A 15480-nucleotide genomic window follows, 5' to 3' on the forward strand; every position below is an offset into this window, starting at 1 on the left:
TGGTCCCCAGAAACTCTCATCTCACATTATCATTTTATCTAGTCCTACTCTACCCACTATTGAGTAACTCAACGTATACTAATATCGAATAGGTACCTACTAAAAGCCAGTTTTACATGCATTGATACAAGCATGCTATTGATAACGCTTGGGTGCGCGTATCCTCCTACCTACTTCAATCTTACTAGTGGTCACGAGATGGCGTAATGTCCAACCACGAGTAGTCAGTCATGCTGGATTTTGGGTTGAATGGCTGATAGTAATAATTTTTAAGTGATTGTTTTTTTAGAGAATTTGCAATCAAACATACTAGTGTATTGCTGTGTTCGTTTGTGTATTCATAATTCATATTATAGACAAAAAAGAGAACAACAGATCCTTACACGTCGATAAATTTCGGTGTTTGTGGTGAGAATTGTAACAAATTTAATAATCGAGGTCATAATTTTGCAATGGCTGAAATTGTAATGGTAGGTATGGCATGTTACTAGTATAATATTGTCTTTTTTGCGTGTTGTGTAAATTAACCATGTATTTAGCTTATTGTGACGTATCTCAACGCTTCTTTTAATTTTCTATTGCCACATAACCCAACTTTTATTCATACCTACATAGCTAGACACGACGACCTTGAATCTAATCTTGTCAAGTCAATGTCGTTTGTTTATCAATAATTTCGTTTGCAATTTGAAGAGTTTGTCTCATATTCTTACTTAATACTCTACACTAATTTTAATTCACGTCTTTTAATAAATCTAGGTAAGTACCTATGTATTTATTGCCATAACTATACTTAGCTATATACCTATGAACCTACTTATATTTTTTAAGTTTAACATACTAAAGCATATAAATAAGCACGTCCTCCTTTTCCACCGCATTACCTACTTTCTGAAATAAATTACCATTTTTTATTTATGATTTTTCTAAGTTATATTTTTAATATGTACCGCGTTCATACATAATATTATTTAGATTATTATATACCTAGGCAGGAAAATGTAAATAGAAAAGTGGTAGATAGATAACGTCGTCAAACTAACGGAGTAGGTACCTACCTACTCGCATTTATTTCTACTAAGGTAGATAGGTATAAACTGAAATAATTTAATTTTTAATTAGTTGGTAGGTACCTACTTGTACGTAATACCTATTCAATAATGCCTCTGATTTAAAAAATAAAATTCGACTTCAACGAAAACAGCAAACGTCATACATAATAACCATCGTCGAAGTAGATAATATACTAATGTAGGTACCTACACATTGTAAAGGAGAATACAAAGGTACCTACTAGTCAGATTTAATTTAAATGGTTCCACATTAAGAAACACTTGATTTCAAACAATAAATACTCGTCAACAGAAACAGTCCACCCAGTAAAAAAATATGAGGTTGCCATAAAAATTAATAAAGAAAGTACACAATGGACTTGAGAACCTCCTCCTTTATCAAAAACGGTTAATAAAGTAGGGTAAAGCACCCAGTAGTCAGCCCTCAACCAGTAGTCAGCCTTTACAGGCTTTATATCCATATAATTAGTGTAGAAAATAGTAAAGACCAATAAAATAATCATTAATCGAATCTGTATAATCTTATTGACTAATATGCACAATTACGATTCGATAGCATGGCAGGTTGACGTGTTACACTCATTCTTATGAACTGCCATGAAAGACATGGGCAAAAACGTCGCCATTGCTATTTTTTTGTTAAGGATTCGTGTTTTAGTTTTTGGCATGTTTTTAAATGAATTTGATGCAATATGGAACGAATTGATATTTTATGCTAGTATTTAATAGTTTATCTTCGATAAAATCATGCATTGCAGGCGTTTTATTTGTCTTTTGTATTATAAATTAACGTGGCCGACTATTGGGTTTGCAAAATATGAGGTTGATCCAGTACTCGGCCATGAGTGGCTGACTACTGGTTTTTTTGCAATTCTCATATATGTGGTTGAAATTAACAGGGCGAATACTTCTCAACATAACTATTGCGTTGAGCTAAACTCTTCTAAGACAAAAATAGTATTTTACCAGTAGTCGGCCGCATATAAAGTCAGTGAATTTCATGAGGCCATTGGACCTACATATCCCATAGTCGGCCGTCAGTTTTGCTAAATGAAATTGGGTCTTAAATCCTTTCATTAAGGTTCAAATTTGTGGACGGCTATGTTGGCACAAAACTTAGTTACTTGTTTTCGAATAGTATCATATCAAAAAGACCAAAAGATCTGTATAAAGAGGAATAATTGTCATGTGCTATGGTGGCGATCAGAAATGTTATGAAAATCATGGAAACGAGTACTTGGCATTTCACACATTATTATGACACTACAAGTCCGAAATCGTTTAATAGTCGCACAAATGCCCCGTACCATACGGGGCTTTGTAAGCTAGACTAAGTGCACTCCCAAAAACAAATGACTGCCTTAAGAAACTGGTCACGATATGCTGGAATCAGCTTCCAGTTTCACCGGATGCAGCTGAATAGCAGTGTTTTACATGGAGCAACTGCCTATATGACTTCCACAACCCAGTTACCTGGGCTATACCACGATTACCATAAGACTGGTTATCAGATTTTCAAGCTTCTGACTAATGGTAACGATTGCCAGAGATCCTTGAATGCCCGCCGGGACCTACAATTTACCATGCCTTCCGAAACACGAAGGAATTTTGGGAAATGAGAAAAGAAAGGAATGATACCAGTCACTTCTATCATCTACCTTCTATTTCCTAGCCTACCATTGACTTATGTTTCAACACATAAAGAAAGCTAAAATAGTTTTATAGAAGAGAGCATCTTTTGTAGATTGGGGAGAGTTGAAAAACAAAAGGAATAAAGGAACAGAAAATAAACTTTTATCGCTGTGAACCGTGTGAAGAAAGATTGACTAGAAAACATTTAGAAATCAATTACCTAAGTGCTAATAACTATAAATTAAAATCTTGAAAACCCCCGATTTCACAATATATTTTTTTATTTCATACTTTTTATAGGTTGGTGGTTAGGTTAAGCCATTCTGACTTTCCCACCACCAGCTTTCTCAGCATGCGAAGCCATTTGAGACCCCGTCCGAGTAAATTTGCAGACATTCGGTTAATCTCCCCACTTTAACCCACTACAACTTTTAAACGGCTCCACCGATTTTCATCAAACATGTCTAAAAACACTCGCACATATGTCACCTTTAATTAAAAAAAAACTAAATTGAAATCACTGCATCCTTTCGGGAGTTATGATGCCATAGACAGACAGACACACAGACAGACACGTCGAACCTTATAACACCCCTCTTTTTGCGTCGGGGGTTAAAAATTAATGGATGCATAAATTGTACTGCATGGTATTATTGCAAATGTGCTTTATTTCCTGGAGATTTCAATAAAAATATATTTAAAATAGAACATTTGTATTGAGTAAGTAAGAGGCTGACTACTGGGTAAGACATGGCTGACTACTGGCGAAATGGGGCTGACTACTGGTAAAAAGTGCCATATTTTGTTTAATGTGGATTTTTTCCATAATAATCTTATAAATATGATATTTTTTTATTTTTTTCTTAAAGTTTAATAAATTACCTTTCATACAATGCCTAATGATTTTACATCTAGTAGTAAATGTTAAAAATATGGCTAAATCAAATTGACATTTTCACTAAAAGGCTGACTACTGGGTGGTTTACCCTAAACTTCTTTATTTTGATAAGTAAATCAATATTTATAGCATGTATCTTTTTCGATCTGCTTAATATAACCAAACTTTTCGTTTTTGGTTCTTCATGTATTTATTTTGTACTATTAAGTCCCGAACGTCTATTATATCTTAAAACGTATAGCAAAAGCAAATATTTACCAACTCTTGAGAAGTCCGAAAATTGTATTGGTCACCTTTAATTAGGAACATTCAATAGCAGTTGGCATGACGTCTCCGATTTTTCATGGTTGGTAAATTCAATTTTATATTTAATATCGAATTTAAGTCTCATGCTTAATCTCTTAGTAAACTTAATCGTGGGCAGACTTTTCCTGCTCCGCTCCGCTTAGTCGCCAGTAACCTATTAAAATGAAAAAATGTTTCAGTCAAAAGCACTAATGCCTGATTTTTCATTTATTATACCCTTTTAACAGATAATACACCAAAATTATACCAATAAATAGCTTTAGCTCCGTAGTTTTTCTTTAAAATTTTGTACGATGCACTTTTTCAATGCGAAGTCATCTTGAAATTGAGCTTTTTTTTAGACCGAACGGACTTAATTGCCTTTTTTACAGAACAATTTTATCAAGTTTTTGTGATGTATAAACATGGCACACCACTGTAAAGACTATAAATATAATGACGTACCTAGTTTTTAAAAGTTGAAGAACTCTATCCCTATTCAGATAATAGAGCCATAGAGGTAGATGTTTAAATTTGTTTACCAGAACCGTATAGCTACGAAGTTAAATAACGTTCGTCTGCTTGTGTATTTTAGATACTTTCACCAAAACAGTCTGGCATTGGTGCAAGAACTAAGTATTTTGCAAAGTTCCTTACGTTCCCTGTTTGGTCCCCAGAAACTCTCATCTCACATTATCATTTTATCTAGTCCTACTCTACCCACTATTGAGTAACTCAACGTATACTAATATCGAATAGGTACCTACTAAAAGCCAGTTTTACAGCTAATGGATAAGTGTCGAATAGCCTATCCGATTAAGTACAGTAGTACTGCTCATGTGTCAAAAACTGACAAAATTCATTCTGATAAACTATCCGATACTCATTCAGAATTGGTGAATCTGGCTATTTGTGTATTAACTGCTGTCCCTGAAAAGGCTTGTACTTAGGAATAAATATCATAAATAACTGCTTAAATTGTTTTAAGCTGACTATCAGCAACCGTGTATAAATAAAAAGTGTTTTTAGTACTTTAACAGACTAAAGTATTATTAACACTGATGAAAAATGTTGAATCTTGCTAACTTTTATTTGAAATCTGCCTTTGGACGAGAGATTACATGAGTATGAACTACGAGCATGCACGACCATATTGTAGGTAACTTGTCTATAGGCATCACGGTTTAAATTTACCACACATTGTATTTTAACAATAATTAACAGCAATACAGTATATTTATGTTCTAATTATTATGTTTTCTATCCAGGAACAGTTAGTACATGGACAGATGGCTACCAAGGGCGCCAGCATCTAGGTTAAGGCGTCATACGCACATAACCAGGCCGTTATTGCGGAACGAGGTAAGTAAGAAACTGAGCCTTTTATGGTATCGCAACTCGCTTGTCTTTTAAAGAATGTGTAGTAAACACTGATTCATTCAGTTTAGGTATGCAGGTGAAATTCTACGTAATGCGTCACTTGTGTTGAACGTTGAACATCGTTATCTACCGTGGTTTATTTATAAATTACATTTAATTTAATAGAGTCTGAATGTGAAAATGTTGTACAACAGCATAGTCAACGAAAACAACGTTTTGAAGTGTCACTTTCTCCTAATTGACGTAGTTTAGGGCAAGATACTTAGGAAAACAGCGATTACCATCGTTGCCTATTCCAAATAGCAAAATTCTCATTTATTTGGGTTTATTGCTGATGAATGCGTTTATAGCTTAGATAGTCAAAACAAATAATATATTATGACTTGGATCTACGGTAAAGTGAAACCACCTGGTACATGTTTGTTACAAGTAACCTTCACCAGTCAGTAGATATGTAATGCATGTTTACAAACAAACGCAACGTGACCGCGGCTGCGTGAATGCCACGTCCCGTCCCTGTCATATGCAACCGTTGCGAAACCAACATACCATAAAATAAATATACTTATTATTGTGATTTATCCATGAAAATCTATGCTGATTGTCCAGTCTATTATATTTAACAATCGGTCGCAGTCTGGCATTTTTTTCACTGACTAGATACCCACTGAACTTTATTTCGTATCTTTACATAATATTATTATTATCTTATCTTATCTCTGTGGGGTGGGGATGCGCCCTGCAGCCTACATTTAAATTATAACTCTTTCCAATGGCTTCCGTTCACAGAATCAGCTAGACTCTCTATTCTATCATGCAGACAGAATTTTTTATACTAGACTATACTATCGTATGTTATGTATAATTTAAATATAAAAAGTAGTAAAACTTTAAACTTACAGACTTACTTGTTACTTACGTAAAATCGTCAATTAGACCCTATTAATCGTAAGCTTATAACTTGGATTTTATAAAGATAAAACACCTGAATAACTGTAAAACATAAGTAAGCCAGTATGTAATAATAACAATACGTATGTATTACCGCTATTACTCTGCCTTATTTTATATACTTAGCGATGATTATTTACACGAACTTTCTATGTTACATAACGGTAATATTTTGCGTTTGTTTTGAAACAGAACTATGTCGTAACGGTAACAGATCCTGTTTACAAACAACGCGTACAAAAACAATCTTACAGCATCTAGTGTTCCACGACCATTTCCACAAATTAAACCAACAAAACTCTTGCAACTTGACCAACAAAACGAACTTTTTCAAAGCCTTTAGAAATTTATTTTGTAACATTTTCCTTATTCAAAAACGTGTGTTGTTCTATGGGGGCTAAGGATAAGGAAAAACAGTTGATGCGATAAACATACTTTCTATTAGTAGTTGTTATTCGTAAACATGACTGTAGTAGATTATTACCTACACAGTTAGTATAAACTTGAGTGTTTTGTTTGTTACTCCCAGTGAATCATGTAATAACGGCATCACTTCCAACTCCAAGTGGCAAAATAATAAACATACTGTGATGAGAAATTTTCGTTATCAACAATAGAATCTGTAAAACAGTTAAATCCCGTCATTCTCTGTTCTCGAAAAGTGTTATTTTCTTGTTCCTCGGAAAATATTGATGGTATTTTCTCACCGTAGCTATCCTACTGTAAACCTTTTGGTTACTAGATAGTACACCTATGTAATCTACATAATTATATAATAATAATAGTAAATAGTGCCCGTTAAATCTTTTATTTTAAAGATACACAAACAAAATCTCAGCAGCGGTGTAGCTGATAGCGGTAGTGTGACATCCGCAACAGAAGCGGAATGCGAGCGCATTGCGCAACTTGTTTTGACGGCAGCGAAACCTTCATTGCTTCATACAGATTACAGACATTGCTCGCTTTCCAGTCGAGTGTCGAGCCATGACGGGCCTTTGTACAGTCTCTTTTGGTCTTCATTCACTCGTAAATAATGTATTATACGACGCGACCGACATTCAATACCAGCTAAGAAAATAAAGCGTCGGGATCGGCGAACAGTCAGTAAATAATGTTTGTAGAATAAAATAATTGACATTGAATTTAATGAGATTGTTTACATTACATGAAATGAAGTTTTTATGCCATCTCGTGCTATACTGTCTTCTTGCATATAAATGCAGTATCAAAAGGGAATTTTATGGATTATTCTGTACTGAAGGCGCTTTAGCCTCAGACAGATCCGGCCAATCGTCAAAATATGTATTTATTTATATTACCTGTAATTACATTATTATTCTTACCACCGCTCTTTGTAAATAATCATCAATTCCTAGATTTGCTAATTACAACTTAATTTGTCTGTATACTTAGTGGTTGTAAAGAATAATTATCTTAACAATTTTGTAAAATACGTACGTTCAAATTGATTTCGTCGGTTAAAATGAAAATGTCAAATGTTATAAAATATAATTTACCTGTTGTTTGATTGTGGTGGAGACTAATGAAAATTGCCATGAACATTGGACTTCCTCAGACGTGTATGTAATGCACACAAGATATTTTACTATTATCTATTATTCATTAACGTGTTCATTTCGTTGAATGCTTTTAAATATGGATGTATCTGTAACTGTGTTGTTATAACTGTGAATAAATACAGTAGATTGTACATTAAGTAGATATGTGCGCAAAAGTTATGTGCCTGTTGAACGGTACGTAACCATCTGTACGGATCCGGGTGCGCGGTCGGCATCGTGTCGACAGCCTTGCTAGAGGCGGTGTTTTTGCAAAACTATTGCAACAACGAGGCTACGATTGACTCTCTCTTTCTCGACGTATTGCGAGAGTAACTGCTTGCTATTTAAACAGGATTTAAAGCAAGTTGTATTATTATGTAAATCGATTTATTAAGTATTTCACAATGCTTTGAGTGCTAAATGTTATCTGTTGCTCTTGCTGTGGATAGGCGTTCACTGCAGCCAATTAGATATTAAGCTATTAAAATACACACTCAGTTAATTTTAACCAAGATATTTACATTCGTAATGTCGACCTCTCCGCTTTGATCTACACATACGTACAGTGCATTATGTTATGCTACTTCTTTCATTACACTCTGTGGACTGGTTCCTTCACACCCCACAGTCAATTCTAAAGCCTATATCAGAAAACACATACATATCTGCGCAATAACAATCAACATAAGCACTGAAATAAAAGTCGGTATTGTATGGTTTTTAGGCAGTTTTAAATAATGATGATACATTAAAATTGAATTATAATGTTACAAAAACACGCTGCAAAGAAAACACGTGTATACGACTATACGAGGTTCTTGGAAATGACCTCAAAATAACAGCGATTTAAACACAGTAAATATGTGAGTAAAACTGCTGAGTAACGCCTTTGTGTAAGACGTTGAAAAACACATCTTAATCATCGCTCTGTGACAACAACAACAACAGTTCATAAAACTGTTTTACGTTTATTATAAAATTATCAAAATTGCCAGAAAATAACACCCACGTCTTTCCAAGCATTTTTATTTTACTAATTCATTTAATATTTTGATTGATGTATCTTGCACGTTAAAAAGTTGGTAAACATTCCTATAATTGAAAACTTGCACAGAACATGCAATATCTCTTGCAAACGTATAGGGAATTAACCTTTTGTCTCATATGTTATAGCCTTATGTATTTATTGTTAAAGATTATGCCAGTAGGTCGAGGTAATGATATACCAATTTGATCAATTACGATGGATCTATCAAAATGATTTGAGGAACTTTAAAGATAACATTCTGAAATCAACATCTTCAGAAACCTGTTGTTGAAACACAAACATTTAATATGTTAAGTTTACCTCCACGTAAACAAATATTTGTATGTTTATAATCAAAACTTTGACATTGAGTTCGCAAGGCGGTTAATTACACTTTATTATAGCATTCACATACATATTCATTAGGATGCAAAGTGTTGAAATATATTGTAAGTATGAGTACTTCGGTATATGAAGCCTTCGCTCTTAAAATACATAGTACAAGTTATGGAAACTGCTTTGTCACGTCTCGACACTAACGGCTCAATATCCTATCGTAAACATCTATACAGTAACTTGTTTAGAGCCCCCTCTTGTTTGATTTGCATCTAGTCATAGTCATCATGAATTAAGTTAATTGACTTTCCTGGTTGATGTCATCTTATCTGACTAAAGTCAGAACTTGAGTCATCACTTATAAGGAAACGAGGATTGTTTTGATACAATGTTTGGAACTGGATACATGCTGCTACAGCTGGGTACGGGTGGATACACTTAACGGTTTTGATCAATGATGTTCTGAAACAGTAATAGAATTTCTTATACTTAGTCCCCTGGTATTTTCTTGTTTTTTAATGAAATAATTAAAGCCAAGGACAAGTAAATCTATGTTTTTTATGTTACTTTCCCTGACTTTGTTAAGCTCTCTTAATCGTTGTGTTATCATTACTGATAAGCGGAAAACAAAAATTTATTATGCCATCGATTGTTTACTCGTAAGATAAAAGTCGTATTGCGGAAAATCTTAAAATGAACTCTTCAGAATTATTGAATCTTATGTGACTAGCACTGTTTGTATAAAAAAAATATTGTTTATAATACAGTGGGTGTTGTTTTGCTGAAGCGCATACCTATTTGAGTCGAGCGAGCACGGCAAGGTCGCCGTCACCTCCATACTGTCACTCACGTGGTGTGGCTTTGTGCCGTTCTACTTCTAACAACGTATTCCACCTAATATTAAATGAACACAGCTGTTGAAAACATTACATACTTCCCTAAGCTTTCTTATCTCCATGATTGAGGGTAAAATATATTTACTTAAAATAAGTGTTGGTATCTGTTCAATCAAGGTTTTTGTATGTAAATTCATAACAACTGCATGTTTAACTGAATAGCATTTGCAGTAGAATCCGGAATAGTCCTTGGTCGACAGAAAGAGTGGACGACAGCGGCCTTCTTATTTTTCAAAAATGATTACATAATTTGTTGGATGTTTAAATTTGATTGCGTTATTTTACGAAGACATTGGTTCGAAAAGAACTGGAAGTCGGCAGGCTTTGAAGCTAAGAAAGAAAGGTTTTGGTGTCATTTACACGCGATCCACAGTGGCAACATAACTCAAAACCACCACAACTTGCATCAATCAAGTCAACCTACCGGGCTGTTTCGAAATCGTGTCACAGTTGGTTGTGGGGCTTCACGCAGCCGACGAGTGCTCGGTGCTCCACTACGGCGCACCGCACGCCGCCGCCGCCGCGCCGCCTCACTGTCGCTCACAAGTGGGCTAAGGTCGCGCCTGTGCATTTTTCATGTTACCTGTACACGAGTACTCCGGTTTGTATTGTTACATTCCGAATCCATTCATACGCATAGAACGAGTTCTCCACATTAAAAGCCTGTTTAGAGAGTTGCGAGGCATAATTATGTAATTGATGTTAGTTTCGAAACACCTTTTTGAGTCAAAATTTAAGCATCCATCTTTGTATGTGGTATACCTGTACTATCATGCAAACGTTATGCAATTGGTATGTAAATGTCAGTTCATTAAGGAAGAGATTAGCCAAGCCGGACAAGCGTTAATGTATGTAGGAAAGTCGGGTGTAGCTAAAGCGCTGATTTTATCGTTTTGTTTTGTATTAACCTATATTATGTAATTAACTCTATAACCCATATAATTAAAAATATGCAGCACAAAACAATATGTTTAGGTCTGCTTTCAAAAACAAGATTACGTTAGATCCACAATTTACATACTCACGATCTATTCGATGTTTTTACTTTCAATGCGGTATTAACCAGCATTAAATATAAAATCAGGTGAAATGACAAAAATATGTGTCCAAAGCTAAGGAAAACAAAATCAAGCGAATTCTAAAAGGGTATGAACTGAAAGCGCACGGTGCGGCTGCGCTGAATTGCGACTGCGCTGCGAAACTGGGTCAACCGATTAAACAAGCCCACGTTTGATACGGGCTTATATGTCTGTCTTCCTGGCGCCATACAATGCAATGTGCTCATTCTATTTTAAAGCGCTCTTTAAACTAACATTGCCATATTGCAAGTATACAGTAAAACTCTAGAGGTTTACATCGCAGCGAGAGAATGCCTGATCAGATACTACGATGTCAGATGTTATTGATTTCGGTTGCTTACTTAATATAACTGGAGACTGAGCAAAGAAAGTAATTAGCAGGGATTGCGTCGGCGTGCGCTTTGAAAGAGTAGACTGAATACTTGTATCGAGCGGGATTAACCGGGTGTAACGAGGCAGGACGGACGACGCGCCGCGGCGCGCCTCCTGTATGAATCATGCCGTACCTTGCGCCCGGCTAGCAGACGCAGCCGGAATGTGGGTCACCTGCTCGCGATGGTTTGTTTGGGTCCCCCAAATTAGAATGTGTTAATAATACGACAACCTTTGCTTACCGCGTCTCGCACGTCACGATCTTTACATCACTCTATTTTTATCAGCGGCAATTTATTATCAGCTATGCAGTCGCATCTCGACGAGACTCGCGCCCACTGTGTTTAAATGTTATATTATGTGTCGGGACCAGTTGTACCATTTCTGGATCATCAGTAAGAGTATCAGTTAGCTTATAGGTGGAAACCGTTTTCGTACTTTTACTTTATCTGTCAAATAGATTACCGAACACTTATCCATAAGTAGTGAATTTGGCCCTTACTGAAACATTTTCCGAGCTGCTTGTTGCATAATTTTTTATGTTAATTCCTATTGGAGACGCGTTTTACTACATATCGTTTATTCAAAGTTTTCGTAAAATTTCCTCCCTTAAAGTAGGACTTTCAAGCTAAATTTATATTTAAACACTAACTAGGTACGAAAACTAATCGGAAAGTGCATATCGAAAAGAAAAAATAAATTACAAATGTAATAATTTATATCAGATCTACCTGCCAAGGCGGCAGGCAACATCTTCCAAGAATGATTTGTAAAATCAGTACAAACTTGACAGATGCTTGTGTTTTCCTTATTTTGGTTGGTGATGTAGTAAATAAAGAGCGGCTGTTATGCAAGCTGCAAGTTGGATGTAATATTGGTGCATCCGGCACGGCGGCCTGGTCGCGGTAAATAGGTCAGTCGCCCACGCCGCCGCAGCGCCCGTTTGTTTGGGTCCCCTTTATTGATCAGCCCCGTCAACGGGATCCAAAGGTATGCGCACGCAGAACACCACAATGTTGTGCAATTGTACATGGAACCGACTACTTCCGGTGCACCACTTTATGTTCCACTTACGTAAACCACTGCATAGTTTATCTGTAGAGTAACATTTTCCACCTGTCAAATAATACAAAAATGCTAGTATACGTAAACAGCTAGGTATCGGTTGTTCATTAATTCCTTAAGTTTTTGTCGAGTTGCAAATAATCCTCAGTATTAATAACAGTAATAAAACTTTGCACTCGGTGCAGTATTGATGTTTTTCCTGTACTTAACACAAGGAAAATCTCGACTCAAAAGTAATCTTTGAGCGTCTTCAGAAACGACGTGGGGTTTTTTCGATGTTATTAGCGGTCACAGCAAACAACGGTAGAATTGACATTCAATTCAGCAAACTTTTGCAGCCGTTAAGCTCCAATTGTAGCTATGTCCTCGATCGGAAACAAATTCAGCAAAAGTTCTCTTCTCTTTTACTCATCTGGTTTTGCTATTTCTTTTGGGAAATATTGAAAAATTTAAAACTTATCATATCTTTTATGTACATACCTTATTGCACATAGTTAAAGTTATTTAAGTATGTTGCATTCTACGTGCACAAAAGCCAACGGTGCCATTGTCAGCCGTGGTTCCCACGTGGTGTTCTCTATGATATGTATGTAAATGATCGTAAGCTGACAGTGAGCTGACCTGTCCCCAACACAAGTAGGCCACGGCTGCCAGTTGTTACGTCGCTACTCGTGATTGCACTCATAATTCCGCACGATAGCAAAATACTCTATGAATAACAAAACCGAACTACTAATTGGCAATACCCAGTATACCCACATGCATACTTACACTTTTAATTGCTAAAATATGTGCTCTTATCAATACCGAGAAACGTAGTTTTTATTTAAATCGTTTGTTTTGTATCTACAAAACTTAATAACATCGCCTGTATCTTAATATTTCCGTCATAAGTACTTAACAAAATTTTTCTAAGAAAAAGCCAGTTTACTAATTGGATTTTGAATTTTGACTTTAAACGTGCTGTGTTTTGCTGTAGTAGTATAGATTAGAGGCTCCAGCACCTGTAAGCATTGCAAAATATCGGTCATTTAAGATGATGTTTTAAAGCAAGTGTGTCTCGATTGGTTGTAACTCCTGATCATTTAGCTTACTTATATGCCTTTAATTTTAAATAGTAGTCCTAACATCCGTATATTTGCATTCTCTTTATATCTAAAGGTTCTATTTTATATAAGCACGCTGCTCCTCGTTGGTGCCCACGTGGATTGCAACCACGTGGCCACCAACCAATGTATTGATCCGTAGTAGCCTTGTACTTCTCCTTAATATTTTATGATATAGAGCTCGTAAATTACTGTCATTTTACTTGTATAGCTCTTGTTCAAAAGAGCGTAATTGCATTTTATTTTGCATTTAGCGCTTATATTTTTACTGAATAGTTGTTTGTTTGTTTGTTTCTGTCGAAATGGAGCCAGACGTTGTTTTGATGTCTGATGTGTGTAACTGGGTAGAATAAGTTTCATGGTCGAATCCTTGTAGAATTTATGTTAGTAATTTGCAGATGATATCGTCTAGCAAGTTTTGTAGAGCGCGCTTGCGCCAGCGTGGCTGTCTTGTCGCGCCACCCCCATTCTGGAGTTCGATCGCGTTACGTAGACGGTACGTGAAACGTAATCGTAAGTAGGTCGCTGACTGGTAGTGCGCGCGCAGCCTGGCCGCCCGCCCTCCCCGCCCTCCCCGCGCGCCGCCACTACGACGTCACTATTGATCGTGCACGTGGCGCCGTAAGTGACGTAGCGCCCGTCGCGTCCGATAGTACACCCCCGGCCTCTGTCTGCCCACTCGCCCCACAGCCCCCGCCGGCGTACCTCGCCACCCTTCGACCCACAGCCGCCACCCACCCCGTGTCACCTCACCCCACTTCTACTGCATACTGCAATTATAATGTTATGCATCTATTTTGATAGTAAGAATGACCGCAGTAATGTTTTGAACTTGATGCGTATTTAATGAATATACTGACATCCTCAGATGTCTCAGCGCTGTTGTTAAATTTAATAAATCATAATTTAAAACCAACGATTATTTAATTTTGGTGTCACTTATTTGTCAAGTTACATATCGATGACGTGTTGGGTGAAACCGACAATAAAAAATCAATTGGATAACGGATGTTATTGCTTTAGTTACTAGAACTGATAAAATACCAACTGATAGAAGTGTGATTTCTAGTTATTTTTAGTTTACACAATCGAATGACGTCAACACTTTTATGTTTCATAGAACTTGTGTACGTAGGTACAGTACACAGGTAAGTACTTTATGTCTTAACGAGTTATTTATTTCACTTGTTTTCCACATATATGACACTTAACGTTATCATTTATCAACACAATGTTGCAATGTTATGTTGATAATAGCAAAAACAAAAAAATTATTAAAGTGCACATGATTTTTTCTTACCTGGATTAGTAATATATTTTCAGTTTTCGTCATGTTTTTGGTGTTCAATTTAGATATTAAAAACCTGATTGGTATCTCTAGCTCAATGGTAAAATCACAGATTTATGATTACAAATCGTATTTCTAATCTAATAACAAAAATGTACGTAGACAATCATTACTGACCAACCTCTACGTTATGTTCATATTGCTCATAGGATTTCCCCATCGTACTGACTGTAATCCTATTTGTTAACATAGCGATAAAAATTGATTTGGCGGAAAAAATGTTTACTTGTACTGTTTTCATATTTTTTGGAAAGTTCGTTTCCAATTTTCCATGCTCTAATGCTGTTTTAATTTTTAAAGTAAACACTCGAACCCAGTAGGTACCGGGTATAATATTACTTCGATTTGTTAGCACGCGTTTGCTAGACGAACATCGCAATATCGGATGACTTGATTTCACGTGCAAAACTAATTTAGCACGTGGTTTCCATTACTACGGCGCCTCGCGCCGGTGGGGGGCGTATGCGTACACT

General features: G+C 36.1%; 1 protein-coding gene across 1 annotated transcript in view; it reads left to right on the top strand.

Annotated features, from left to right (window-relative positions):
* The first annotated feature begins 214 nt into the window (after nt 1-214).
* LOC142978579 (3-phosphoinositide-dependent protein kinase 1-like) overlaps nt 215-15480 on the top strand; it is a 58437-nt gene continuing 43171 nt past the window's right edge. Inside the window, exons 1-2 of the mRNA XM_076123075.1 lie at nt 215-470; nt 5157-5250. Coding sequence (XP_075979190.1) covers nt 5170-5250 — 81 coding nt within the window. The 5' untranslated portion in view covers nt 215-470; nt 5157-5169. The remainder of the gene's footprint in view (nt 471-5156; nt 5251-15480) is intronic.

This window comes from Anticarsia gemmatalis, chromosome 14 (assembly GCF_050436995.1).
Source record: "Anticarsia gemmatalis isolate Benzon Research Colony breed Stoneville strain chromosome 14, ilAntGemm2 primary, whole genome shotgun sequence".
Classification (NCBI taxonomy): Eukaryota; Metazoa; Arthropoda; class Insecta; order Lepidoptera; family Erebidae; genus Anticarsia; species Anticarsia gemmatalis.